Source organism: Siphateles boraxobius, unplaced genomic scaffold, assembly GCF_051911475.1.
Source record: "Siphateles boraxobius isolate OS27281-9 unplaced genomic scaffold, OSU_SipBor_1 66, whole genome shotgun sequence".
Lineage (NCBI taxonomy): Eukaryota > Metazoa > Chordata > Actinopteri > Cypriniformes > Leuciscidae > Siphateles > Siphateles boraxobius.
The window spans coordinates 32387111-32415000 of record NW_027509193.1 but is presented as its reverse complement, the minus strand read 5'-3'; the positions used below and the strand labels follow the sequence as shown (position 1 = coordinate 32415000).

The 27890-nt window shown below is 28.1% G+C and overlaps 1 protein-coding gene across 1 annotated transcript in view; it reads right to left on the bottom strand.

Moving 5' to 3' along the window:
* LOC143722444 (uncharacterized) overlaps positions 1–27890 on the bottom strand; it is a 79401-nt gene that overhangs the window by 33083 nt on the left and 18428 nt on the right. Inside the window, exon 3 of the mRNA XM_077213845.1 lies at positions 20851–21306. Within this exon, the coding sequence (XP_077069960.1) occupies positions 20851–21306 (456 nt within the window). The remainder of the gene's footprint in view (positions 1–20850; positions 21307–27890) is intronic.

The following is a 27890-nucleotide window of genomic DNA, read 5'->3' as shown; positions in this document are numbered from 1 at the left end:
TCTTTTTCTTTCTTTCTTTCTAACTAATCTTTCTTCTTTCTTTCTTTCTTTCTTTCTTTCTAACTAATCTTTCTTCTTTCTTTCTTTCTTTCTTTCTAACTATTCTTTCTTCTTTCTTTCTTTCTTTCTTACTAATCTTTCTTCTTTCTTTCTAACTAATCTTTCTTTCTTTCTTTCTAACTAATCTTTCTTCTTTCTTTCTTTCTAACTAATCTTACTTCTTTCTTTCTTTCTTTCTTTCTTTCTTTCTTTCTTTCTTTCTTTCTTTCTTTCTTTCTTTCTTTCTTTCTTTCTTTCTTTCTTTCTAACTAATCTTTCTTCTTTCTTTCTTTCTTTCTAACTAATCTTTCTTTCTAACTAATCTTTCTTCTTTCTTTCTTTCTTTCTTTCTTTCTTTCTTTTTCTTTCTTTCTTTTTCTTTCTTTCTAACTAATCTTTCTTCTTTCTTTCTTTCTTTCTTTCTTTCTTTCTTTCTTTCTTTCTTTCTAACTAATCTTTCTTCTTTCTTTCTTTCTTTCTTTCTTTCTAACTCATCTTTCTTTCTTTTTCTTTCTTTCTTTCTAACTAATCTTTCTTCTTTCTTTCTTTCTTTCTTTCTTTCTTTCTAACTAATCTTTCTTCTTTCTTTCTTTCTAACTAATCTTTCTTTCTAACTAATTCTTTCTTTCTTTCTAACTAATCTTTCTTCTTTCTTCTTTCTTTCTTTCTTTCTTTCTAACTAATCTTTCTTTGTTTCTTACTAATCTTTCTTATTTCTTTCTTTCTTTCTAGCTAATCTTTCTTCTTTCTTTCTAACTAATCTTTCTTCTTTCTTTCTTCTTTCTTTCTTTCTAACTAATCTTTCTTTCTAACTAATTCTTTCTTTCTTTCTTTCTAACTAATCTTTCTTCTTTCTTTCTTTCTTTCTTTCTTTCTAACTAATATTTCTTTCTTTCTTTCTTTCTAACTAATCTTTCTTCTTTCTTTCTTTCTTTCTAGCTAATCTTTCTTCTTTCTTTCTAACTAATCTTTCTTCTTTCTTTCTTTCTTTCTTTCTTTCTTTCTTTCTAACTAATCTTTCTTCTTTCTTTCTTTCTTTCTAACTAATCTTTCTTCTTTCTTTCTTTCTAACTAATCTTTCTTCTTTCTTTCTTTCTTTCTTTCTTTCTAACTAATCTTTCTTCTTTCTTTCTAACTAATCTTTCTTCTTTCTTTCTAACTAATCTTTCTTCTTTCTTTCTTTCTTTCTTTCTTTCTTTCTTTCTTTCTTTCTTTCTAACTAATCTTTCTTCTTTCTTTCTTTCTTTCTTTCTTTCTTTCTTTCTTTCTTTCTTTCTTTTTCTTTCTTTCTTTCTAACTAATCTTTCTTCTTTCTTTCTTTCTTTCTAACTAATCTTTCTTTCTTTCTAACTATTCTTTCTTCTTTCTTTCTTTCTTTCTTTCTTTCTTTCTTTCTAACTAATTCTTTCTTTCTTTCTTTCTAACTAATCTTTCTTCTTTCTTTCTTTCTTTCTAACTAATCTTTCTTCTTTCTTTCTTTCTTTCTTTCTTTCTTTCTTTCTTTCTTTCTTTCTTTCTTTCTAACTAATCTTTCTTCTTTCTTTCTAACTAATCTTTCTTCTTTCTTTCTAACTAATCTTTCTTCTTTCTTTCTTTCTTTCTTTCTTTCTTTCTTTCTTTCTAACTAATCTTTCTTCTTTCTTTCTTTCTTTCTTTTTCTTTCTTTCTTTCTAACTAATCTTTCTTCTTTCTTTCTTTCTTTCTAACTAATCTTTCTTCTTTCTTTCTTTCTAAATATTCTTTCTTCTTTCTTTCTTTCTTTCTTTCTTTCTTTCTTTCTTTCTTTCTTTCTTTCTTTCTAACTAATCTTTCTTCTTTCTTTCTTTCTTTCTTTTTCTTTCTTTCTTTCTAACTAATCTTTCTTCTTTCTTTCTTTCTTTCTAACTAATCTTTCTTCTTTCTTTCTTTCTAAATATTCTTTCTTCTTTCTTTCTTTCTTTCTTTCTTTCTTTCTTTCTTTCTTTCTTTCTTTCTTTCTTTCTTTCTTTCTTTCTAACTAATCTTTCTTTCTAACTAATTCTTTCTTTCTTTCTTTCTAACTAATCTTTCTTCTTTCTTTCTTTCTTTCTTTCTTTCTTTCTTTCTTTCTTTTTCTTTCTTTCTTTCTTTCTAACTAATCTTTCTTCTTTCTTTCTAACTAATCTTTCTTCTTTCTTTCTAACTAATCTTTCTTCTTTCTTTCTTTCTTTCTTTCTTTCTTTCTTTCTTTCTTTCTTTCTTTCTTTCTTTCTTTCTAACTAATCTTTCTTCTTTCTTTCTTTTTCTTTCTTTCTTTCTTTCTAACTAATCTTTCTTCTTTCTTTCTAACTAATCTTTCTTCTTTCTTTCTAACTAATCTTTCTTCTTTCTTTCTTTCTTTCTTTCTTTCTTTCTTTCTTTCTTTCTTTCTTTCTTTCTAACTAATCTTTCTTTCTAACTAATTCTTTCTTTCTTTCTTTCTAACTAATCTTTCTTCTTTCTTTCTTTCTTTCTTTCTTTCTTTCTTTCTTTCTTTCTTTCTTTTTCTTTCTTTCTTTCTTTCTAACTAATCTTTCTTCTTTCTTTCTAACTAATCTTTCTTCTTTCTTTCTAACTAATCTTTCTTCTTTCTTTCTTTCTTTCTTTCTTTCTTTCTTTCTTTCTTTCTAACTAATCTTTCTTCTTTCTTTCTTTCTTTCTTTCTTTCTTTTTCTTTCTTTCTTTCTAACTAATCTTTCTTCTTTCTTTCTTTCTAACTATTCTTTCTTCTTTCTTTCTTTCTTTCTTTCTTTCTTTCTGTCTTTCTAACTAATCTTTCTTTCTAACTAATTCTTTCTTTCTTTCTTTCTAACTAATCTTTCTTCTTTCTTTCTTTCTTTCTTTCTTTCTTTCTTTCTTTTTCTTTCTTTCTTTCTTTCTTTCTAACTAATATTTCTTCTTTCTTTCTTTCTTTCTTTCTTTCTAACTAATATTTCTTCTTTCTTTCTTTCTTTCTTTCTTTCTTTCTTTCTTTCTAACTAATCTTTCTTTCTTTCTTTCTTTCTTTCTAACTAATCTTTCTTCTTTCTTTCTTTCTTTCTTTCTTTCTAACTAATCTTTCTTCTTTCTTTCTTTCTTTCTTTCTTTCTAACTAATCTTTCTAACTAATTATTTCTTTCTTTCTAACTAATCTTTCTTCTTTCTTTCTTTCTTTCTAACTAATCTTTCTTTCTAACTAATTCTTTCTTTCTTTCTTTCTAACTAATCTTTCTTCTTTCTTTCTTTCTTTCTTTCTTTCTTTCTAACTAATATTTCTTCTTTCTTTCTTTCTTTCTTTTTTTCTTTCTTTCTAATATTTCTTTCTTTCTTTCTTTCTTTCTAACTGATATTTCTTCTTTCTTTCTTTCTAACTAATCTTTCTTTCTTTCTTTCTAACTAATCTTTCTTCTTTCTTTCTAACTAATCTTTCTTCTTTCTTTCTTTCTTTCTTTCTTTCTTTCTTTTTTACTTTTTCTTTCTTTCTTTCTAACTAATCTTTCTTCTTTCTTTCTTTCTTTCTTTCTTTCTAACTAATCTTTCTTCTTTCTTTCTTTCTAACTAATCTTTCTTCTTTCTTTCTTTCTTTCTTTCTTTCTTTCTTTCTAACTAATCTCTCTTTCTTTCTTTCTTTCTAACTAATCTTTCTTTCTAACTAATTCTTTCTTTCTTTCTTTCTAACTAATCTTTCTTCTTTCTTTCTTTCTTTCTAACTAATATTTCTTCTTTCTTTCTTTCTTTCTTTCTTTCTAACTAATTCTTTCTTTCTTTCTTTCTAACTAATCTTTCTTCTTTCTTTCTTTCTTTCTAACTAATATTTCTTCTTTCTTTCTTTCTTTCTTTCTAACTAATCTTTCTTCTTTCTTTCTTTCTTTCTTTCTTTCTTTCTTTCTTTCGAACTAATATTTCTTCTTTCTTTCTTTCTTTCTAACTAATATTTCTTCTTTCTTTATTTCTTTCTTTCTTTCTAACTAATCTTTCTTCTTTCTTTCTTTCTTTCTTTCTAACTAATCTTTCTTTCTAACTAATTCTTTCTTTCTTTCTTTCTTTCTAACTAATCTTTCTTCTTTCTTTCTTTCTTTCTAACTAATCTTTCTTCTTTCTTTCTTTCTTTCTTTCTAACTCATCTTTCTTTCTTTCTTTCTTTCTTTCTTTTTCTTTCTTTCTTTCCAACTAATCTTTCTTCTTTCTTTCTTTCTTTCTTTCTAACTAATCTTTCTTCTTTCTTTCTTTCTTTCTAACTAATCTTTCTTTCTAACTAATTCTTTCTTTCTTTCTAACTAATCTTTCTTCTTTCTTTCTTTCTTTCTTTCTTTCTTTCTAACTAATCTTTCTTCTTTCTTTCTAACTAATCTTTCTTCTTTCTTTCTAACTAATCTTTCTTCTTTCTTTCTTTCTTTCTTTCTTTCTTTCTTTCTTTCTTTCTTTCTTTCTTTCTTTCTTTCTAACTAATCTTTCTTCTTTCTTTCTTTCTTTCTTTCTTTCTTTCTAACTAATATTTCTTCTTTCTTTCTTTCTTTCTAACTAATATTTCTTCTTTCTTTATTTCTTTCTTTCTTTCTAACTAATCTTTCTTCTTTCTTTCTTTCTTTCTTTCTTTTTCTTTCTTTCTTTCTAACTAATCTTTCTTCTTTCTTTCTTTCTTTCTTTCTTTCTAACTAATCTTTCTTCTTTCTTTCTTTCTTTCTTTCTAACTATTCTTTCTTCTTTCTTTCTTTCTTTCTTACTAATCTTTCTTCTTTCTTTCTAACTAATCTTTCTTTCTTTCTTTCTAACTAATCTTTCTTCTTTCTTTCTTTCTAACTAATCTTACTTCTTTCTTTCTTTCTTTCTTTCTTTCTTTCTTTCTTTCTTTCTTTCTTTCTTTCTTTCTTTCTTTCTAACTAATCTTTCTTCTTTCTTTCTTTCTTTCTAACTAATCTTTCTTTCTAACTAATCTTTCTTCTTTCTTTCTTTCTTTCTTTCTTTCTTTCTTTCTTTTTCTTTCTTTCTTTTTCTTTCTTTCTAACTAATCTTTCTTCTTTCTTTCTTTCTTTCTTTCTTTCTTTCTTTCTTTCTAACTAATCTTTCTTCTTTCTTTCTTTCTTTCTTTCTTTCTTTCTTTCTTTCTTTCTTTCTTTCTAACTAATCTTTCTTCTTTCTTTCTTTCTTTCTAACTAATCTTTCTTCTTTCTTTCTTTCTAACTAATCTTTCTTCTTTCTTTCTTTCTTTCTTTCTTTCTAACTAATCTTTCTTCTTTCTTTCTAACTAATCTTTCTTCTTTCTTTCTAACTAATCTTTCTTCTTTCTTTCTTTCTTTCTTTCTTTCTTTCTTTCTTTCTTTCTTTCTTTCTTTCTAACTAATCTTTCTTCTTTCTTTCTTTCTTTCTTTCTTTCTTTCTTTCTTTCTTTCTTTTTCTTTCTTTCTTTCTAACTAATCTTTCTTCTTTCTTTCTTTCTTTCTAACTAATCTTTCTTTCTTTCTAACTATTCTTTCTTCTTTCTTTCTTTCTTTCTTTCTTTCTTTCTTTCTAACTAATTCTTTCTTTCTTTCTTTCTAACTAATCTTTCTTCTTTCTTTCTTTCTTTCTAACTAATCTTTCTTCTTTCTTTCTTTCTTTCTTTCTTTCTTTCTTTCTTTCTAACTAATCTTTCTTCTTTCTTTCTAACTAATCTTTCTTCTTTCTTTCTAACTAATCTTTCTTCTTTCTTTCTTTCTTTCTTTCTTTCTTTCTTTCTTTCTTTCTTTCTTTCTAACTAATCTTTCTTCTTTCTTTCTTTCTTTCTTTTTCTTTCTTTCTTTCTAACTATTCTTTCTTCTTTCTTTCTTTCTTTCTTTCTTTCTTTCTGTCTTTCTAACTAATCTTTCTTTCTAACTAATTCTTTCTTTCTTTCTTTCTAACTAATCTTTCTTCTTTCTTTCTTTCTTTCTTTCTTTCTTTTTCTTTCTTTCTTTCTTTCTTTCTAACTAATATTTCTTCTTTCTTTCTTTCTTTCTTTCTTTCTAACTAATATTTCTTCTTTCTTTCTTTCTTTCTTTCTTTCTTTCTTTCTTTCTAACTAATCTTTCTTTCTTTCTTTCTTTCTTTCTAACTAATCTTTCTTCTTTCTTTCTTTCTTTCTTTCTTTCTAACTAATCTTTCTTCTTTCTTTCTTTCTTTCTTTCTTTCTAACTAATCTTTCTAACTAATTATTTCTTTCTTTCTAACTAATCTTTCTTCTTTCTTTCTTTCTTTCTTTCTAACTAATCTTTCTTTCTAACTAATTCTTTCTTTCTTTCTTTCTAACTAATCTTTCTTCTTTCTTTCTTTCTTTCTTTCTTTCTTTCTAACTAATATTTCTTCTTTCTTTCTTTCTTTCTTTTTTTCTTTCTTTCTAATATTTCTTTCTTTCTTTCTTTCTTTCTAACTGATATTTCTTCTTTCTTTCTTTCTAACTAATCTTTCTTTCTTTCTTTCTAACTAATCTTTCTTCTTTCTTTCTAACTAATCTTTCTTCTTTCTTTCTTTCTTTCTTTCTTTCTTTCTTTTTTACTTTTTCTTTCTTTCTTTCTAACTAATCTTTCTTCTTTCTTTCTTTCTTTCTTTCTTTCTAACTAATCTTTCTTCTTTCTTTCTTTCTAACTAATCTTTCTTCTTTCTTTCTTTCTTTCTTTCTTTCTTTCTTTCTAACTAATCTCTCTTTCTTTCTTTCTTTCTAACTAATCTTTCTTTCTAACTAATTCTTTCTTTCTTTCTTTCTAACTAATCTTTCTTCTTTCTTTCTTTCTTTCTAACTAATATTTCTTCTTTCTTTCTTTCTTTCTTTCTTTCTAACTAATTCTTTCTTTCTTTCTTTCTAACTAATCTTTCTTCTTTCTTTCTTTCTTTCTAACTAATATTTCTTCTTTCTTTCTTTCTTTCTTTCTAACTAATCTTTCTTCTTTCTTTCTTTCTTTCTTTCTTTCTTTCTTTCTAACTAATATTTCTTCTTTCTTTCTTTCTTTCTAACTAATATTTCTTCTTTCTTTATTTCTTTCTTTCTTTCTAACTAATCTTTCTTCTTTCTTTCTTTCTTTCTTTCTAACTAATCTTTCTTTCTAACTAATTCTTTCTTTCTTTCTTTCTTTCTAACTAATCTTTCTTCTTTCTTTCTTTCTTTCTAACTAATCTTTCTTCTTTCTTTCTTTCTTTCTTTCTAACTCATCTTTCTTTCTTTCTTTCTTTCTTTCTTTTTCTTTCTTTCTTTCCAACTAATCTTTCTTCTTTCTTTCTTTCTTTCTTTCTAACTAATCTTTCTTCTTTCTTTCTTTCTTTCTAACTAATCTTTCTTTCTAACTAATTCTTTCTTTCTTTCTAACTAATCTTTCTTCTTTCTTTCTTTCTTTCTTTCTTTCTTTCTAACTAATCTTTCTTCTTTCTTTCTAACTAATCTTTCTTCTTTCTAACTAATCTTTCTTCTTTCTTTCTTTCTTTCTTTCTTTCTTTCTTTCTTTCTTTCTTTCTTTCTTTCTTTCTTTCTAACTAATCTTTCTTCTTTCTTTCTTTCTTTCTTTCTTTCTTTCTTTCTTTCTAACTAATATTTCTTCTTTCTTTCTTTCTTTCTAACTAATATTTCTTCTTTCTTTATTTCTTTCTTTCTTTCTAACTAATCTTTCTTCTTTCTTTCTTTCTTTCTTTCTTTTTCTTTCTTTCTTTCTAACTAATCTTTCTTCTTTCTTTCTTTCTTTCTTTCTAACTAATCTTTCTTCTTTCTTTCTTTCTTTCTTTCTAACTATTCTTTCTTCTTTCTTTCTTTCTTTCTTACTAATCTTTCTTCTTTCTTTCTAACTAATCTTTCTTTCTTTCTTTCTAACTAATCTTTCTTCTTTCTTTCTTTCTAACTAATCTTACTTCTTTCTTTCTTTCTTTCTTTCTTTCTTTCTTTCTTTCTTTCTTTCTTTCTTTCTTTCTTTCTTTCTTTCTAACTAATCTTTCTTCTTTCTTTCTTTCTTTCTAACTAATCTTTCTTTCTAACTAATCTTTCTTCTTTCTTTCTTTCTTTCTTTCTTTCTTTCTTTTTCTTTCTTTCTTTTTCTTTCTTTCTAACTAATCTTTCTTCTTTCTTTCTTTCTTTCTTTCTTTCTTTCTTTCTTTCTAACTAATCTTTCTTCTTTCTTTCTTTCTTTCTTTCTTTCTTTCTTTCTTTCTTTCTTTCTTTCTTTCTTTCTAACTAATCTTTCTTCTTTCTTTCTTTCTTTCTAACTAATCTTTCTTCTTTCTTTCTTTCTAACTAATCTTTCTTCTTTCTTTCTTTCTTTCTTTCTTTCTAACTAATCTTTCTTCTTTCTTTCTAACTAATCTTTCTTCTTTCTTTCTAACTAATCTTTCTTCTTTCTTTCTTTCTTTCTTTCTTTCTTTCTTTCTTTCTTTCTTTCTTTCTAACTAATCTTTCTTCTTTCTTTCTTTCTTTCTTTCTTTCTTTCTTTCTTTTTCTTTCTTTCTTTCTAACTAATCTTTCTTCTTTCTTTCTTTCTTTCTAACTAATCTTTCTTTCTTTCTAACTATTCTTTCTTCTTTCTTTCTTTCTTTCTTTCTTTCTTTCTTTCTAACTAATTCTTTCTTTCTTTCTTTCTAACTAATCTTTCTTCTTTCTTTCTTTCTTTCTAACTAATCTTTCTTCTTTCTTTCTTTCTTTCTTTCTTTCTTTCTTTCTTTCTTTCTAACTAATCTTTCTTCTTTCTTTCTAACTAATCTTTCTTCTTTCTTTCTAACTAATCTTTCTTCTTCTTTTCTTTCTTTCTTTCTTTCTTTCTTTCTTTCTTTCTTTCTTTCTTTCTTTCTTTCTAACTAATCTTTCTTCTTTCTTTCTTTCTTTCTTTTTCTTTCTTTCTTTCTAACTAATCTTTCTTCTTTCTTTCTTTCTTTCTAACTAATCTTTCTTCTTTCTTTCTTTCTAAATATTCTTTCTTCTTTCTTTTTCTTTCTTTCTTTCTTTCTTTCTTTCTTTCTTTCTTTCTAACTAATCTTTCTTCTTTCTTTCTTTCTTTCTTTTTCTTTCTTTCTTTCTAACTAATCTTTCTTCTTTCTTTCTTTCTAAATATTCTTTCTTCTTTCTTTCTTTCTTTCTTTCTTTCTTTCTTTCTTTCTTTCTTTCTTTCTTTCTTTCTAACTAATCTTTCTTTCTAACTAATTCTTTCTTTCTTTCTTTCTAACTAATCTTTCTTTTTTCTTTCTTTCTTTCTTTCTTTCTTTCTTTCTTTCTTTCTTTTTCTTCTTTCTTTCTTTCTAACTAATCTTTCTTCTTTCTTTCTAACTAATCTTTCTTCTTTCTTTCTAACTAATCTTTCTTTCTTTCTTTCTTTCTTTCTTTCTTTCTTTCTTTCTTTCTTTCTTTCTTTCTTTCTTTCTTTCTAACTAATCTTTCTTCTTTCTTTCTTTTTCTTTCTTTCTTTCTTTCTAACTAATCTTTCTTCTTTCTTTCTAACTAATCTTTCTTCTTTCTTTCTAACTAATCTTTCTTCTTTCTTTCTTTCTTTCTTTCTTTCTTTCTTTCTTTCTTTCTTTCTTTCTTTCTTTCTAACTAATCTTTCTTTCTAACTAATTCTTTCTTTCTTTCTTTCTAACTAATCTTTCTTCTTTCTTTCTTTCTTTCTTTCTTTCTTTCTTTCTTTCTTTCTTTTTCTTTCTTTCTTTCTTTCTAACTAATCTTTCTTCTTTCTTTCTAACTAATCTTTCTTCTTTCTTTCTAACTAATCTTTCTTCTTTCTTTCTTTCTTTCTTTCTTTCTTTCTTTCTTTCTTTCTTTCTAACTAATCTTTCTTCTTTCTTTCTTTCTTTCTTTCTTTCTTTTCTTTCTTTCTTTCTAACTAATCTTTCTTCTTTCTTTCTTTCTAACTATCTTTCTTCTTTCTTTCTTTCTTTCTTTCTTTCTTTCTGTCTTTCTAACTAATCTTTCTTTCTAACTAATTCTTTCTTTCTTTCTTTCTAACTAATCTTTCTTCTTTCTTTCTTTCTTTCTTTCTTTCTTTCTTTTTCTTTCTTTCTTTCTTTCTTTCTAACTAATATTTCTTCTTTCTTTCTTTCTTTCTTTCTTTCTAACTAATATTTCTTCTTTCTTTCTTTCTTTCTTTCTTTCTTTCTTTCTTTCTAACTAATCTTTCTTTCTTTCTTTCTTTCTTTCTAACTAATCTTTCTTCTTTCTTTCTTTCTTTCTTTCTTTCTAACTAATCTTTCTTAATCTTTCTTCTTTCTTTCTTTCTTTCTTTCTTTCTAACTAATCTTTCTAACTAATTATTTCTTTCTTTCTAACTAATCTTTCTTCTTTCTTTCTTTCTTTCTAACTAATCTTTCTTTCTAACTAATTCTTTCTTTCTTTCTTTCTAACTAATCTTTCTTCTTTCTTTCTTTCTTTCTTTCTTTCTTTCTAACTAATATTTCTTCTTTCTTTCTTTCTTTCTTTTTTTCTTTCTTTCTAATATTTCTTTCTTTCTTTCTTTCTTTCTAACTGATATTTCTTCTTTCTTTCTTTCTAACTAATCTTTCTTTCTTTCTTTCTAACTAATCTTTCTTCTTTCTTTCTAACTAATCTTTCTTCTTTCTTTCTTTCTTTCTTTCTTTCTTTCTTTTTTACTTTTTCTTTCTTTCTTTCTAACTAATCTTTCTTCTTTCTTTCTTTCTTTCTTTCTTTCTAACTAATCTTTCTTCTTTCTTTCTTTCTAACTAATCTTTCTTCTTTCTTTCTTTCTTTCTTTCTTTCTTTCTTTCTTTCTTTCTAACTAATCTCTCTTTCTTTCTTTCTTTCTAACTAATCTTTCTTTCTAACTAATTCTTTCTTTCTTTCTTTCTAACTAATCTTTCTTCTTTCTTTCTTTCTTTCTAACTAATATTTCTTCTTTCTTTCTTTCTTTCTTTCTTTCTAACTAATTCTTTCTTTCTTTCTTTCTAACTAATCTTTCTTCTTTCTTTCTTTCTTTCTAACTAATATTTCTTCTTTCTTTCTTTCTTTCTTTCTAACTAATCTTTCTTCTTTCTTTCTTTCTTTCTTTCTTTCTTTCTTTCTAACTAATATTTCTTCTTTCTTTCTTTCTTTCTAACTAATATTTCTTCTTTCTTTATTTCTTTCTTTCTTTCTAACTAATCTTTCTTCTTTCTTTCTTTCTTTCTTTCTAACTAATCTTTCTTTCTAACTAATTCTTTCTTTCTTTCTTTCTTTCTAACTAATCTTTCTTCTTTCTTTCTTTCTTTCTAACTAATCTTTCTTCTTTCTTTCTTTCTTTCTTTCTAACTCATCTTTCTTTCTTTCTTTCTTTCTTTCTTTTTCTTTCTTTCTTTCCAACTAATCTTTCTTCTTTCTTTCTTTCTTTCTTTCTAACTAATCTTTCTTCTTTCTTTCTTTCTTTCTAACTAATCTTTCTTTCTAACTAATTCTTTCTTTCTTTCTAACTAATCTTTCTTCTTTCTTTCTTTCTTTCTTTCTTTCTTTCTAACTAATCTTTCTTCTTTCTTTCTAACTAATCTTTCTTCTTTCTTTCTAACTAATCTTTCTTCTTTCTTTCTTTCTTTCTTTCTTTCTTTCTTTCTTTCTTTCTTTCTTTCTTTCTAACTAATCTTTCTTCTTTCTTTCTTTCTTTCTTTCTTTCTTACTAATCTTTCTTCTTTCTTTCTTTCTTTCTAACTAATCTTTCTTCTTTCTTTCTTTCTTTCTAACTAATCTTTCTTCTTTCTTTCTTTCTTTCTTTCTTTCTTTCTTTCTTTCTTTCTAACTAATATTTCTTCTTTCTTTCTTTCTAACTAATATTTCTTCTTTCTAACTAATCTTTCTTTCTTTCTAACTAATCTTTCTTTCTTTCTAACTAATCTTTCTTTCTTTCTAACTAATCTTTCTTCTTTCTTTCTTTCTTTCTAACTAATCTTTCTTCTTTCTTTTTTTCTTTCTAACTAATCTTTCTTCTTTCTTTCTTTCTTTCTTTTTCTTTCTTTCTTTCTAACTAATCTTTCTTCTTTCTTTCTTTCTTTCTAACTAATCTTTCTTCTTTCTTTCTTTCTTTCTAACTAATCTTTCTTTCTTTCTTTCTTTCTTTCTTTCTAACTAATCTTTCTTCTTTATTTCTAACTAATCTTTCTTCTTTCTTTCTTTCTTTCTTTCTTTCTTTCTTTCTTTCTTTCTTTCTTTCTTTCTCTCTCTCTTTCTTTCTTTCTTTCTAACTAATCTTTCTTCTTTCTTTCTTTCTTTCTTTCTTTCTTACTAATCTTTCTTCTTTCTTTCTTTCTTTCTTTCTTTCTTTCTTTCTAACTAATCTTTCTTCTTTCTTTCTTTCTTTCTAACTAATCTTTCTTTTTTCTTTCTTTCTTTCTTTCTTTCTTTCTTTCTTTCTTTCTTTCTAACTAATCTTTCTTCTTTCTTTCTTTCTTTCTTTCTTTCTTTTTCTTTCTTTCTTTCTAACTAATCTTTCTTCTTTCTTTCTTTCTAACTATTCTTTCTTCTTTCTTTCTTTCTTTCTTTCTTTCTTTCTGTCTTTCTAACTAATCTTTCTTTCTAACTAATTCTTTCTTTCTTTCTTTCTAACTAATCTTTCTTCTTTCTTTCTTTCTTTCTTTCTTTCTTTCTTTTTCTTTCTTTCTTTCTTTCTTTCTAACTAATATTTCTTCTTTCTTTCTTTCTTTCTTTCTTTCTAACTAATATTTCTTCTTTCTTTCTTTCTTTCTTTCTTTCTTTCTTTCTTTCTAACTAATCTTTCTTTCTTTCTTTCTTTCTTTCTAACTAATCTTTCTTCTTTCTTTCTTTCTTTCTTTCTTTCTAACTAATCTTTCTTCTTTCTTTCTTTCTTTCTTTCTTTCTAACTAATCTTTCTAACTAATTATTTCTTTCTTTCTAACTAATCTTTCTTCTTTCTTTCTTTCTTTCTAACTAATCTTTCTTTCTAACTAATTCTTTCTTTCTTTCTTTCTAACTAATCTTTCTTCTTTCTTTCTTTCTTTCTTTCTTTCTTTCTAACTAATATTTCTTCTTTCTTTCTTTCTTTCTTTTTTTCTTTCTTTCTAATATTTCTTTCTTTCTTTCTTTCTTTCTAACTGATATTTCTTCTTTCTTTCTTTCTAACTAATCTTTCTTTCTTTCTTTCTAACTAATCTTTCTTCTTTCTTTCTAACTAATCTTTCTTCTTTCTTTCTTTCTTTCTTTCTTTCTTTCTTTTTTACTTTTTCTTTCTTTCTTTCTAACTAATCTTTCTTCTTTCTTTCTTTCTTTCTTTCTTTCTAACTAATCTTTCTTCTTTCTTTCTTTCTAACTAATCTTTCTTCTTTCTTTCTTTCTTTCTTTCTTTCTTTCTTTCTTTCTAACTAATCTCTCTTTCTTTCTTTCTTTCTAACTAATCTTTCTTTCTAACTAATTCTTTCTTTCTTTCTTTCTAACTAATCTTTCTTCTTTCTTTCTTTCTTTCTAACTAATATTTCTTCTTTCTTTCTTTCTTTCTTTCTTTCTTTTTCTTTCTTTCTTTCTAACTAATCTTTCTTCTTTCTTTCTTTCTTTCTTTCTTTCTAACTAATCTTTCTTCTTTCTTTCTTTCTTTCTTTCTAACTATTCTTTCTTCTTTCTTTCTTTCTTTCTTACTAATCTTTCTTCTTTCTTTCTAACTAATCTTTCTTTCTTTCTTTCTAACTAATCTTTCTTCTTTCTTTCTTTCTAACTAATCTTACTTCTTTCTTTCTTTCTTTCTTTCTTTCTTTCTTTCTTTCTTTCTTTCTTTCTTTCTTTCTTTCTAACTAATCTTTCTTCTTTCTTTCTTTCTTTCTAACTAATCTTTCTTTCTAACTAATCTTTCTTCTTTCTTTCTTTCTTTCTTTCTTTCTTTCTTTTTCTTTCTTTCTTTTTCTTTCTTTCTAACTAATCTTTCTTCTTTCTTTCTTTCTTTCTTTCTTTCTTTCTTTCTTTCTTTCTTTCTAACTAATCTTTCTTCTTTCTTTCTTTCTTTCTTTCTTTCTTTCTTTCTTTCTTTCTTTCTTTCTAACTAATCTTTCTTCTTTCTTTCTTTCTTTCTAACTAATCTTTCTTCTTTCTTTCTTTCTAACTAATCTTTCTTCTTTCTTTCTTTCTTTCTTTCTTTCTAACTAATCTTTCTTCTTTCTTTCTAACTAATCTTTCTTCTTTCTTTCTAACTAATCTTTCTTCTTTCTTTCTTTCTTTCTTTCTTTCTTTCTTTCTTTCTTTCTTTCTTTCTAACTAATCTTTCTTCTTTCTTTCTTTCTTTCTTTCTTTCTTTCTTTCTTTCTTTTTCTTTCTTTCTTTCTAACTAATCTTTCTTCTTTCTTTCTTTCTTTCTAACTAATCTTTCTTTCTTTCTAACTATTCTTTCTTCTTTCTTTCTTTCTTTCTTTCTTTCTTTCTTTCTAACTAATTCTTTCTTTCTTTCTTTCTAACTAATCTTTCTTCTTTCTTTCTTTCTTTCTAACTAATCTTTCTTCTTTCTTTCTTTCTTTCTTTCTTTCTTTCTTTCTTTCTAACTAATCTTTCTTCTTTCTTTCTAACTAATCTTTCTTCTTTCTTTCTAACTAATCTTTCTTCTTTCTTTCTTTCTTTCTTTCTTTCTTTCTTTCTTTCTTTCTTTCTTTCTTTCTAACTAATCTTTCTTCTTTCTTTCTTTCTTTCTTTTTCTTTCTTTCTTTCTAACTATTCTTTCTTCTTTCTTTCTTTCTTTCTTTCTTTCTGTCTTTCTAACTAATCTTTCTTTCTAACTAATTCTTTCTTTCTTTCTTTCTAACTAATCTTTCTTCTTTCTTTCTTTCTTTCTTTCTTTCTTTCTTTTTCTTTCTTTCTTTCTTTCTTTCTAACTAATATTTCTTCTTTCTTTCTTTCTTTCTTTCTTTCTAACTAATATTTCTTCTTTCTTTCTTTCTTTCTTTCTTTCTTTCTTTCTTTCTAACTAATCTTTCTTTCTTTCTTTCTTTCTTTCTAACTAATCTTTCTTCTTTCTTTCTTTCTTTCTTTCTTTCTAACTAATCTTTCTTCTTTCTTTCTTTCTTTCTTTCTTTCTAACTAATCTTTCTAACTAATTATTTCTTTCTTTCTAACTAATCTTTCTTCTTTCTTTCTTTCTTTCTTTCTTTCTTTCTTTCTTTCTTTCTTTCTTTCTTTCTTTCTTTCTTTCTAACTAATCTTTCTTCTTTCTTTCTTTCTTTCTTTCTTTCTTACTAATCTTTCTTCTTTCTTTCTTTCTTTCTAACTAATCTTTCTTCTTTCTTTCTTTCTTTCTAACTAATCTTTCTTCTTTCTTTCTTTCTTTCTTTCTTTCTTTCTTTCTTTCTTTCTAACTAATATTTCTTCTTTCTTTCTTTCTAACTAATATTTCTTCTTTCTAACTAATCTTTCTTTCTTTCTAACTAATCTTTCTTTCTTTCTAACTAATCTTTCTTTCTTTCTAACTAATCTTTCTTCTTTCTTTCTTTCTTTCTAACTAATCTTTCTTCTTTCTTTTTTTCTTTCTAACTAATCTTTCTTCTTTCTTTCTTTCTTTCTTTTTCTTTCTTTCTTTCTAACTAATCTTTCTTCTTTCTTTCTTTCTTTCTAACTAATCTTTCTTCTTTCTTTCTTTCTTTCTAACTAATCTTTCTTTCTTTCTTTCTTTCTTTCTTTCTAACTAATCTTTCTTCTTTATTTCTAACTAATCTTTCTTCTTTCTTTCTTTCTTTCTTTCTTTCTTTCTTTCTTTCTTTCTTTCTTTCTTTCTCTCTCTCTTTCTTTCTTTCTTTCTAACTAATCTTTCTTCTTTCTTTCTTTCTTTCTTTCTTTCTTACTAATCTTTCTTCTTTCTTTCTTTCTTTCTTTCTTTCTTTCTTTCTAACTAATCTTTCTTCTTTCTTTCTTTCTTTCTAACTAATCTTTCTTTTTTCTTTCTTTCTTTCTTTCTTTCTTTCTTTCTTTCTTTCTTTCTTTCTAACTAATCTTTCTTCTTTCTTTCTTTCTTTCTTTCTTTCTTTTTCTTTCTTTCTTTCTAACTAATCTTTCTTCTTTCTTTCTTTCTAACTATTCTTTCTTCTTTCTTTCTTTCTTTCTTTCTTTCTTTCTGTCTTTCTAACTAATCTTTCTTTCTAACTAATTCTTTCTTTCTTTCTTTCTAACTAATCTTTCTTCTTTCTTTCTTTCTTTCTTTCTTTCTAACTAATCTTTCTTCTTTCTTTCTTTCTTTCTTTCTTTCTAACTATTCTTTCTTCTTTCTTTCTTTCTTTCTTACTAATCTTTCTTCTTTCTTTCTAACTAATCTTTCTTTCTTTCTTTCTAACTAATCTTTCTTCTTTCTTTCTTTCTAACTAATCTTACTTCTTTCTTTCTTTCTTTCTTTCTTTCTTTCTTTCTTTCTTTCTTTCTTTCTTTCTTTCTTTCTAACTAATCTTTCTTCTTTCTTTCTTTCTTTCTTTCTAACTATTCTTTCTTCTTTCTTTCTTTCTTTCTTACTAATCTTTCTTCTTTCTTTCTAACTAATCTTTCTTTCTTTCTTTCTAACTAATCTTTCTTCTTTCTTTCTTTCTAACTAATCTTACTTCTTTCTTTCTTTCTTTCTTTCTTTCTTTCTTTCTTTCTTTCTAACTAATCTTTCTTCTTTCTTTCTTTCTTTCTTTCTTTCTTTCTTTCTTTCTTTCTAACTAATCTTTCTTCTTTCTTTCTTTCTTTCTTTCTAACTAATCTTTCTTCTTTCTTTCTTTCTTTCTAACTATTCTTTCTTCTTTCTTTCTTTCTTTCTTTCTTTCTAACTAATCTTTCTTCTTTCTTTCTAACTAATCTTTCTTCTTTCTTTCTTTCTTTCTTTCTTTCTTACTAATCTTTCTTCTTTCTTTCTTTCTTTCTTTCTTACTAATCTTTCTTCTTTCTTTCTTTCTTTCTTTCTAACTAATCTTTCTTCTTTCTTTCTTTCTTTCTAACTAATCTTTCTTTTTTCTTTCTTTCTTTCTTTCTTTCTTTCTTTCTAACTAATCTTTCTTTTTTCTTTCTTTCTTTCTTTCTTTCTTTCTTTCTTTCTAACTAATCTTTCTTCTTTCTTTCTTTCTTTCTTTCTTTCTTTTTCTTTCTTTCTTTCTAACTAATCTTTCTTCTTTCTTTCTTTCTTTCTTTCTAACTAATCTTTCTTCTTTCTTTCTTTCTTTCTAGCTAATCTTTCTTCTTTCTTTCTAACTAATCTTTCTTCTTTCTTTCTTTCTTTCTTTCTTTCTTTCTTTCTTTCTAACTAATATTTCTTTCTTTCTTTCTTTCTTTCTTTCTAACTGATATTTCTTCTTTCTTTCTTTCTAACTAATCTTTCTTTCTTTCTTTCTTTCTAACTAATCTTTCTTCTTTCTTTCTAACTAATCTTTCTTCTTTCTTTCTTTCTAACTAATCTTTCTTCTTTCTTTCTTTCTTTCTTTCTTTCTTTCTAACTAATCTTTCTTCTTTCTTTCTTTCTTTCTAACTAATCTTTCTTCTTTCTTTCTTTCTTTCTTTCTTTCTTTCTTTCTAATCTTTCTTCTTTCTTTCTTTCTTTCTTTCTTTCTAACTAATCTTTCTTTCTTTCTAACTAATCTATCTTTCTTTCTAACTAATCTTTCTTTCTAATCTATATTTCTTTCTAACTAATCTTTCTTTGTTTCTAACTAATCTTTCTTTCTTTCTAACTAATCCATCTTCTTTCTAACTAATCCATCTTTCTTTCTCTTTCTAACTAATCTTTCTTTCTTTCTTTCTAACTAATCTTTTTTTCTATCTTTCTTTCTAACTAGTCTTTCTTTCTTTCTAGCTAATCTATCTTTCTTTCTAACTAATCTTTCTTTCTTTCTATTTAATCTTTCTTTCTTTCTCAAGTATATTTTCTAACTAATCATTCTTTCTTTCTTTCTAACTAATCATTGTTTCTTTCTTTCTTTCTTTCTTTCTAACTAATCTATCCATCTTTCTATCTATCTTTCTTTCTAACAAATCCATCTTTCTTTTTTTCTGACTAATCCTTCTATCTTTCATTCTAACTAATCTTTCTTTACTTCTTTCTATTATTTCTTTTGTTCTTTCTTTCTTTTCTTAACTAATCTTTCTTTCTTTCTCAAAAAGTAATCCTTTACTATCTTTATTATTATTTATTACTAACTAATAACCAAAATACCTTAAATCACCCTAGCAACTGCCTAGCAACCACCCAGAACACCCTAGCAACCACCCAAAATACCTTAAATCACCCTAGCAACACCATAGCAACCACCCAAAGTACCCTAGAACACCCTAGCAACGCCCTAGCAACCACCAGAACACCCTAGCAACCACCCAAAATACCTTAAATCACCCTAGCAACACCATAACAACCACCCAAAATACCCTGGAACACCCTGGCAACGCCCTAGCAACCACCAGAACACCCTAGCAACCAACCAAAATACCTTAAATCACCCTAGCAACTGCCTAGCAACCACCCAGAACACCCTAGCAACCACCCAAAATACCTTAAATCACCCTAGCAACACCATAGCAACCACCCAAAATACCCTAGAACACCCTAGCAACGCCCTAGCAACCACCAGAACACCCTAGCAACCCCCAAAAGTGCCTTTAAACATCCTAGCAACACCATAGCAACCACCCAAAAAAGCCTAGAACACCCTAGCAACACCATAGCAACCACCCAATACACCATAGCAACTGCCTAGCTACAACCCAGAACACCCTGGCAACCACCCAAAATACCTTAAATCACCCTAGCAACACCATAGCAACCACCCAAAATACCCTAGAACACCCTAGCAACTGCCTAGCAACCACCCAGAACACCCTAGCAACTAATATAAACTATACACCCTGGCAACCACCCAAAATACCTTAAATCACCCTAGCAACACCATAGCAACCACACAAAATACCCTAGAACACCCTAGCAACTGCCTAGCAACCACCCAGAACACCCTAGCAACTAATATAAACTTCAAACTGCTTTAAAATTCAAACTAAATTTCAACTTTAAACTAATTTAAACTATAAACTAATTTAAACTTCAACCTACTTCAAACTACTTTAAACTTTAAACTAATTTAAACTTCTAAATACTTTTAACTTTAAACTAATTTAAACTTATTTAAACTTTAAACTAATTAAAACTATAAACTAATTTAAACTTCAAATTACTTTAAACTTCAAACTAATTTACACTTTAAACTAATTTACATATTAAACTAATGTAAACTTCAAACTACTTTAAACTTCTTTAAACTTTCTGGTCCAAACTTTCACAAGCCAACTTAAAGTTTGTCTCGACGAACTTTTTCTAGTTAAAGTTTGAGGCTGGTAAACAAAGTTCCTCATTCTGGTAAAAACCAGAAGATAAAATAAAAAAATGACGTGTGCAGAAATCACCATGTAAATTCAAGACCTCAAATCACTAAGAAAATAAGTTACGCCGTACAAATATAATTTATGATGCATACAGAATATAGAAAGCTCAAATGATGTGAATTTGTAAGTTTGTTACATGTTTGTAAATATGGTTTTGCAAATGACTTTTTATTACTTCACTAGATTTAGCCATCTTGCTCAGGCCTTTCATTTAAGAGGCTTTTTAAATATATGACTGAACTTTCTCTTTCTGACAAACCAGTATTTCATATTATATTATATTTAAACTATTCTGCGGATGTTAAACAACTTAATATAATATTATTTCAACGTCCCGCGTAACATTAAAGATTATAGTTTGTTTTCAATTGTTATCACCATGTTCTGTGACTCAAATAAAGTTAACACATTAAGAACTATAAAGCTACATGTCCTTGTAAAGACTATGAATAAAATTCAAATATAATCGTTATACAGGAATTATGTTTGCACAAAAGTAAATTCAAGAGGTCAATTTATTACGAAAGTGTGTAAGGAAAAGAGACAATTAGCCATAAAGAATACAGAAATCCTCTCTCCTGCTCTATTGTGAAAGTTTATGTCGATACAGTATGTAAAATGATATTTTTCCACTAATCGATGACACGCTTTACATTTAGTGAGATGATTCATGCCTTTTATTAAATTCTGTCCACACCAATACTTTGACACCAGTGTTTTAGGCGTCTGTCTTTTAGGGTTGATCCAGAAAACAGACGTTGTTTTTTGTCTTAATATTTTGTTCTCCTTTTTTTAATGAAAACAGTTTTTGTTCTCATCAGCAGATTACCAAAATGTTTTAGCATATCGTAAATTTCAATAGTTAACTAAATTTGTTGTTTTGCAACACACACGCACACAGGTCTACACATAGTGTACACACACACACAAACACACACACACGTTATTGTAATGAATATAGCCAGTGTGGTGTAGGGGTAATGGTATTCCTGATTGTCTTGACTCAAATATTCAGACTCAGTTAACATATAGGCTACACTATTGATCAAACAACAAAGATTTTGACACTCAGGGTGTCAACATTACGTAAAACCTGCTTGGGTGAATTTCACCCCCAACAATCAAAGGAAAATACAATCAGCAACAGTTTCCCCAACAGACTGAAGGAGCAGATACCCAGGATTCAACAAATGTCATAAGATTGATCTGGGGTGTGATATAACCGCCGTAAAACATATTTGACAGCCACTGACCAGTCAGTTTGGCACTGTAAATCAGAAACTTTTTTTTTTGGACACAAGGATTCCCTGTCAATCATGAGTCATAAATCAATCAAAAGTGACAGAACGTGTATAATAATTAGAACCAGTCAGTTTAATTTCCCTGACTATGTTCCAGCTTCTCTGTGACACTTAGAATAATGTTTTCTTTTAATCAATTTACACATTTCTTCATCCAAAGGTAAATACAAAATATATATATTTTAATGATCCATAATAGTACACAAATATCTACTCCAGCTTTTTTAAACATGTTGAGCAAAAGGCTGTTCAATATCTTACCCCAGCTGTGAGATGTAGGACAGACACTGAAGGAAACTCTTCATTTCACTCTCTTCCTCTGAACATCCTCTCAGATATACTGGTTTCTTCTCTGTCTGGAGTTTCAGCACTTCCAGGAGGACGGAGGTCTTTCTCTGTGAGAGATCTATGATCCAGACATCAGGTGACTGGAAAACTGACTGTAATGCTGGAAGGAAACTCCTGCCTGTTTGAGTCTCATAGTTCTTCACATGTGAGTAAAGATCCAGCAGGAAATCACACTGATAATAAGGATTATAATGACCCCACTCTTGATTAAAAGGGAAGGTTTTGTAACTGCACACAGACAACAGCAGAGTAGAGAATCTTGTTCCTGTAACTGTGACATTTTCATCTGCAGCAACACTGAGATTCAGCAGGAATTTTATAGCAGACTTCTTCTTTTCTTCATTACCATAAATATAATAGAACCTAAACCTGATAAAATACAGAGAAAGATCCTGTTAATTTATGACAACGTACAGCATTTGTAAAACAACTACATAGTGCACAAAAACAATTATTCTGATAATAAGAAACATAAAAGCAACATTAATATAAGAGGACAGAATAGTGACATACACTTTTTCCAAGGTCTAGTCATCCCAGAATGTATATGATATATTCCTGTGTGTATGAATATCCTCAGCTTATATTAGCCGAGTTACAACTTTCTAGTTGTGTTAGTTACACTGTAAGTGCTTATAGTCCAGTGTAAGAATGTTTCTCTGCTTTAATATCTTCCAGCCATAACTTTCTTGGTATTGAAATATTCCTCTCGTTACGCCTTAATTATCGATGTTTAGAGTGTTACAATAAAATGTATAATACTATTTTTTACATCCTTTGGAGTAAAAATTACCAATTCTGACATCATTAAACATGCAGATTAGACTGTCAGAAGGAAACGAATAAACTCTCTCCCGCTAAACGTTCCTAACTACTATTGGTCATTTCATCCAAAATAGGTGTGGACTGATTTATCCTTAAAGGACGATGACAATAGATCATTTTCTCTCATTCCTTCTAGAGATGCACCGATTACAATTTTTTAGGCCGATGCCGTTTCCCGATTTTTCATGAGTTTGGCCTGCTGATACCGATTTAGCCGATTCCGATTTCATTTTTCCTAACCACTTTACAGCAAACACAAATATTTATTTTCTATCTTTTCTTTAATAGCACATTTTACATAGAACATAGAATTTTTTTTGAACAAATTAAATAAAATAGAACTATATAAATTATTACTCCTGGTGTGGGAAATTCACACATATATAAGTGCAGTGTTAGTGTATGGAAGAATCATTTTCACTTCCAATATTCAACTAAAAAAAAAGTGATATATTTACTTAAGAAATTTCTGTATGAAAACAGGCAATGGCAATAAAATAATATATAAATAGCAAATAAAAATAAAATAAATAGCCTTGCAGTATAAAAATATTTCTCAAAAACACACGGACTGGTTCTAATTATTATACACGTTCTGTCACTTTTGATTGACAGGGAATCCTTGTGTCCAAAAAAAAAAGTTTCTGATTTACAGTGCCAAACTGACTGGTCAGTGACTGTCAAATATGTTTTACGGCGGTTATATCACACCCCAGATCAATCTTATGACATTTGTTGAATCCTGGGTATCTGCTCCTTCAGTCTGTTGGGGAAACTGTTGCTGATTGTATTTTCCTTTGATTGTTGGGGGTGAAATTCACCCAAGCAGGTTTTACGTAATGTTGACACCCTGAGTGTCAAAATCTTTGTTGTTTGATCAATAGTGTAGCCTATATGTTAACTGAGTCTGAATATTTGAGTCAAGACAATCAGGAATACCATTACCCCTACACCACACTGGCTATATTCATTACAATAACGTGTGTGTGTGTGTGTGGGAACGTCTGCCAATTCCACTAACTGCGTTAAAACCACTGATCTATATAATGTCATTCTAGATCAGTGGTTAAAACGTATAATTTGTTTTAATTCAAATTACTTTTAAAATTTAATAACAGACATTTTCAAATTCCAAAGCTCGTAGAAGGTTTCTGTAAGACTGACTGACTTACAAGTACAATTTGGACAATATTTCCCTTCATGTAGCCTGTATTCTGCAGAAAAATACTGTAATTCACCAAAAGGGTTTTTTTCATATTGAAAATGGTTGTAGTATGTTGCTAGTGACTAGACTGGCTTACTACAGGTGAAATTGTCCCAATACCTCCCTTCATGTAGCCTATTTACAGTAAACAATTATTATTTTATATAAAAATTACTGTAATTAACCACACAGGTTTTTGGTGACTTACTACAGGTGAATAATGTAAAATTTCACCTGACTTATCACTAGGAACGTACTACAACCTTTGTAACATGAATAGAAAAACAATTTACAGTAATTTAAAAAATTGTAGGCTACTGTTCAATCGAGATATTGGCTGGACATACAGTAACAGTAGGCTAAGTCAGTCTGCCCAATAGACTTCCAAGCAAGGTTATAATATAACCTTGGAAGTATGTTCATTTGAATGAATGACTGGAGGTCTATATTTTTTTGACTGTGAGTGGAATTTGCAGAGGGTCCCTTTAGAAAATGTGGCGAATGTCAAACCTAAAACTTACTTCACTGCGCTCTCGGACCGGTTGCTCTCCCATTAAACGCAACTGCAGAATTTCATGTTAAGCTTTTTCTTTTTAACAGGCTCGGGAAGGAAAATTGTATTAACTTGAAACGCCGTGCGTTGCGTTCATGTAGTCTCTTGTCTGCAGGCTATATAGTTTTCCTCTCATAGAGCATATTATAAAGAAAAAGCTTAACGTCAATGCAGTAAGACGGTGATATTTAAACTCAGTAGCCAATACACCTTCCTGAACATGCAACGCGCGATTGCACGTGAAGCGTTTTATAATGGTTTTCTATGGGTGTTGTTCATAATCTGATGTAATGTTTGCCTCTACAAAGTATGCTTTATTAATAGGGTAGGCCTATATTATTGTGTATTAAATTTGGTGCTTCAATATCACTCTCATTAAGCGTCTTAAATGCGGAAGAACGCTTGATTACGCTGCCGTTGTCTGTTTTAGCAGAATACTGCCATCTAGTGGTAGCAGGTTTTCTCAGACAGTGTGTGTGGATCGTGCAAGGCGAAACCCGCGAAATGAAAGTCTCAAAATCCAAATGAATCAAATAGGATCGACTCAGAAACGAGTCAATGAATGCACGCGTGTCACCTGATCCACAAATGCACATCTTACTTGTTGCATGCACAAATTCTGGCCTACATTAATACAAAATTGAGGTTTTGTATTAACAACTATGTCTCTATTTGTACAAAATGCTGCACATTCATGTGATTTTGGATTTTGCACACACAAGTTGTATTGTATTAGTTTAAATGTAGCAACGCACATTTGTGAATTTGTCAAATAGATGGGTAGTTGTCCACACATTAATAATTAGCACCAGGCCTATTCATTTGTAGTTGTTTGTGTGTGGGTTGTGAAATGCTTAAAAACCGCGAAAAGAAAGTCTCAAAATCCAAATGAATCAAATGAGATCAACTCAGAAACGAGTCAATGAATGCACGCGCGTCACCTGATCCACACATGCACATCTTCTGTGTTGCATGTGCAAATTATGATTCACTAATACAAAGGAAAACATTTGTATTCACAAAAATGTCTCTATTTGTACAAATTGCTTCACATTCATTCAATTTTGAATTTTGCACACGCAAGTTGAAAGGCATGGATAAAACATTTCTGCAAAATGTATCTGTATCAAGTTCATTGATAAGTGTGCTTGCACGTGTTAATCATTTTGATACTATAATCATCCCATAGTTATTACCATAGGCTAACGTTATACGTTAGCACTTGTACTGGCATTTTCTAGTACAGAATCTCCTCCGGATAAAAACACAGAAGAAGCTGAAACAAGTGATAGAAGATTGCTCACTCACTCAAATATACAATAACGTGATCATCATCAAACATAAAACAGTGTGTAAATCAAAAAAACAAATTTTTATATTTTTTTTTATAAATGTTTATAATTTGTGTTATCAAAGGGGGACCACCTGTCCCGCATTTTGTGAAGCTGTGAAGAATGTGAAGCTTTGTTGTCCCGCGTCACGCAAGTCATAAGCAGTGGGACGCATTTTAATTTTGTCTGCATCATTTTATTTAATCGTCCTTTAAATTACAATTCTAATGTTGCCTTTCTTTATGAAACTTACCAACATTCAAGTGTTGATAAAAAAAGAATCCATGAAGCTAATGCAATGTCTTTAAAATTAAAGTACAGTCAAAGGTATTTTTTAATAAGAAATAATACCTGCATTTGAACACAATAGTGTACTGCAAGTGCAAAAATAATACATAAATAGTGAACTATAACAAGTATAAGTTTGTTCACTTAAAGAAAACTTGCAAGTATACTTGCAGTATAAACTACTAAACTAGTAGTTTACTGAGAGTACACTTCAGTGTGTACTTTCATAAACTAAAAAAAATACTAATTGTATTAAAATAGTAAACTACTACTAGTATACTTATAAGTTCACTTGTAGTACAGATGCATTACAAATGAGAAACCTAGTTGTGTACTTAAAGTTCACTACTTTTACACTTATAATACATTTAAACGAATAATACTTCTTCATAAAATGAACTTGAAGTATTTCCGTAAGGGTAGCCAGAAACATTAGTTTTATCCCACCACTGCACTGAATACTTTCCTTGTTTATCAGGTGTTGTTTTCTCTAAGGATAACCAATAAGCATTAACATAACATGTGACTTGTTTTGTGTTATTAGTCTGTAGTAAATATACACTTTGATTTGATGAAATGGTTTTGTAGAGGGTAGCAAAGATGAGCTGCAGACTGGGGAGGAGCCAGCAGCAGCAGCTGTGCCAGGATCAGACATGGAAACTGGTAACAATTAATCAGTCATTTTACTTTGGAGAAAGTTAAAAGTGAAACATTGTTTATCCCAATGCTCCTAATCTGAAAAGTTTTTGACAGATGTACATTGAGAAGTATATACAGTTCGATGCCATGGTGTGTCAATGAACGTAGACTAAAGTCATTCATGTATTGCTTTAACTTAGGAGCTCATACATAATTTTGACTATTTATGTCAAAAAAATAAAAATTATTTATATTAAAGGGCCCCTATTATGGCATTTAAAATGTTCCTAATATTGTTTTGGGAGTCCCCAACAACAGTTGTACATGCATGCAATGACAAAAAACACTTTTGTTGCCTTATAATATATGCATTTATGTTTACCTGATTTGCTCAGCGACTCCCTTATGAATCGTTCAAAGATAAATTTTCCCAAACCCCTCCTTTGCGTGACAGTAATCTGCGGTGATTGGTCAATTTGATTTATGTTAGACCATAGCCTAAAGTTTAGTGGTAAACACCCAATCAGTCATGGTTTGCGTTAGCCCAACACATAAACATATTGATAAAGGACTGCAGTATTACACCAAGGCTATTGATAATATTGGTCCATTTATGACAACTACAATATCAACGACAAACATTTCACATATTTCAAAACAATTGACAGTGGAGACCTAACGTTAGTTAGTAGACCTAACTAGTAGTTGCGCTGAGTGTACACAACACACGTTTTGGTAGTAGGCTAAATATGAACTGTAGCCACTGACTCTCCACATGCTCGTTCCTGGGCAGTTATAAAATGACGTAAACACTGCACAAGGTTCGGGCTATACTTCTGTGGTAGTAAATATGAATAAGTGGGCGTGTCCCTGTATTTACATAAAACGGTCTGGGCTAAGCCCCGGATGTCCTTCAATGCTGGAAACGCCCCTGCTTAGTAGGGATGCACCGATCCAATACTCAGCATCGGTATCGGCTCCGATACTGCCATTTTTGCCGGATCGGGTATCGATCAGTCGAGGCCGATCCAAATTCGATATTGTGCGTATACTATTCTGTGTTATTGTTAAACCCCACAAAAGCACCAAAAACATTATTAAGCAGTTTTCATGCACTATATTACAAGTGTTCTGAAGCCATTATAGTATAATGTGAGATAGAAATTAACATTTAAGTCATTAAATTCAGACCACGCAAACTTTGAAACCCTCTCCAAGATGATTCAATGTTACTATTATTATACTTGATCTGTAGATAAAGGTATATGGTTTCGCATAAAACAACTTTATCTTGTTGGACTTTATTGCTGTGACTTAATCATGTTTCTACCGGGTGTCTTGTTAGATCACAACACTAGAGTGGAGTCCACTATAATTGTTCTTCACGCGCACAGTAACTAAAATTTAAAATGTTAAAAGAAAAGGCTCAATAAACTATTGCATAGATAGATACTGTATAATACACTACGAATCAATATGTCTTTCGTTTGTGCTTTGAACTTTTCAATGCGGACTCGACGCGCTGTGACTTCATGTTGCTTCAAGCGCATCATTCTGTGCTCGGGGATGCGCATAAACGCTTTGTGCCGCACTGTATTTGCAGCCTTTCATATCATAACACAGTGACGCAATGAAAGATTATTAATGGCCTTTCTTGTTCTTTCCTATCTATCATATGTTGCTGCCTCATTGAACAGGTGTGCTATACATTTAAGACATGTCTCAATTGTATAGTAGCCTATAGCTATATATAAAATAATGTATCTTTTTGATTTTTGTTATCTTGTTTTTCATGAATGTATATTACAATACAAAGAGCAATGTGTAACGTTTTACCAGATTTAGTGTTACACTTATTGTCTCTTATTTGTTTTTGTCACTAAAGGTTCAGATTTTATACAATTATTGTGGACTTGTGACTAAATTTTACTGCTGAATTATCCACTAATCTAGTTTATAAAAGCATTTTTGTCATAGATTATGATCATATATTTTTTGGATTTGTTTTTCTTTATAATGAAGTTGTCTGTATTAAGTAGATTGTGTTTAACACACAAAAGAGTGATTATCAGTTCAACACACAGAGAGTTATATAAATTCTACTTAATTTAAA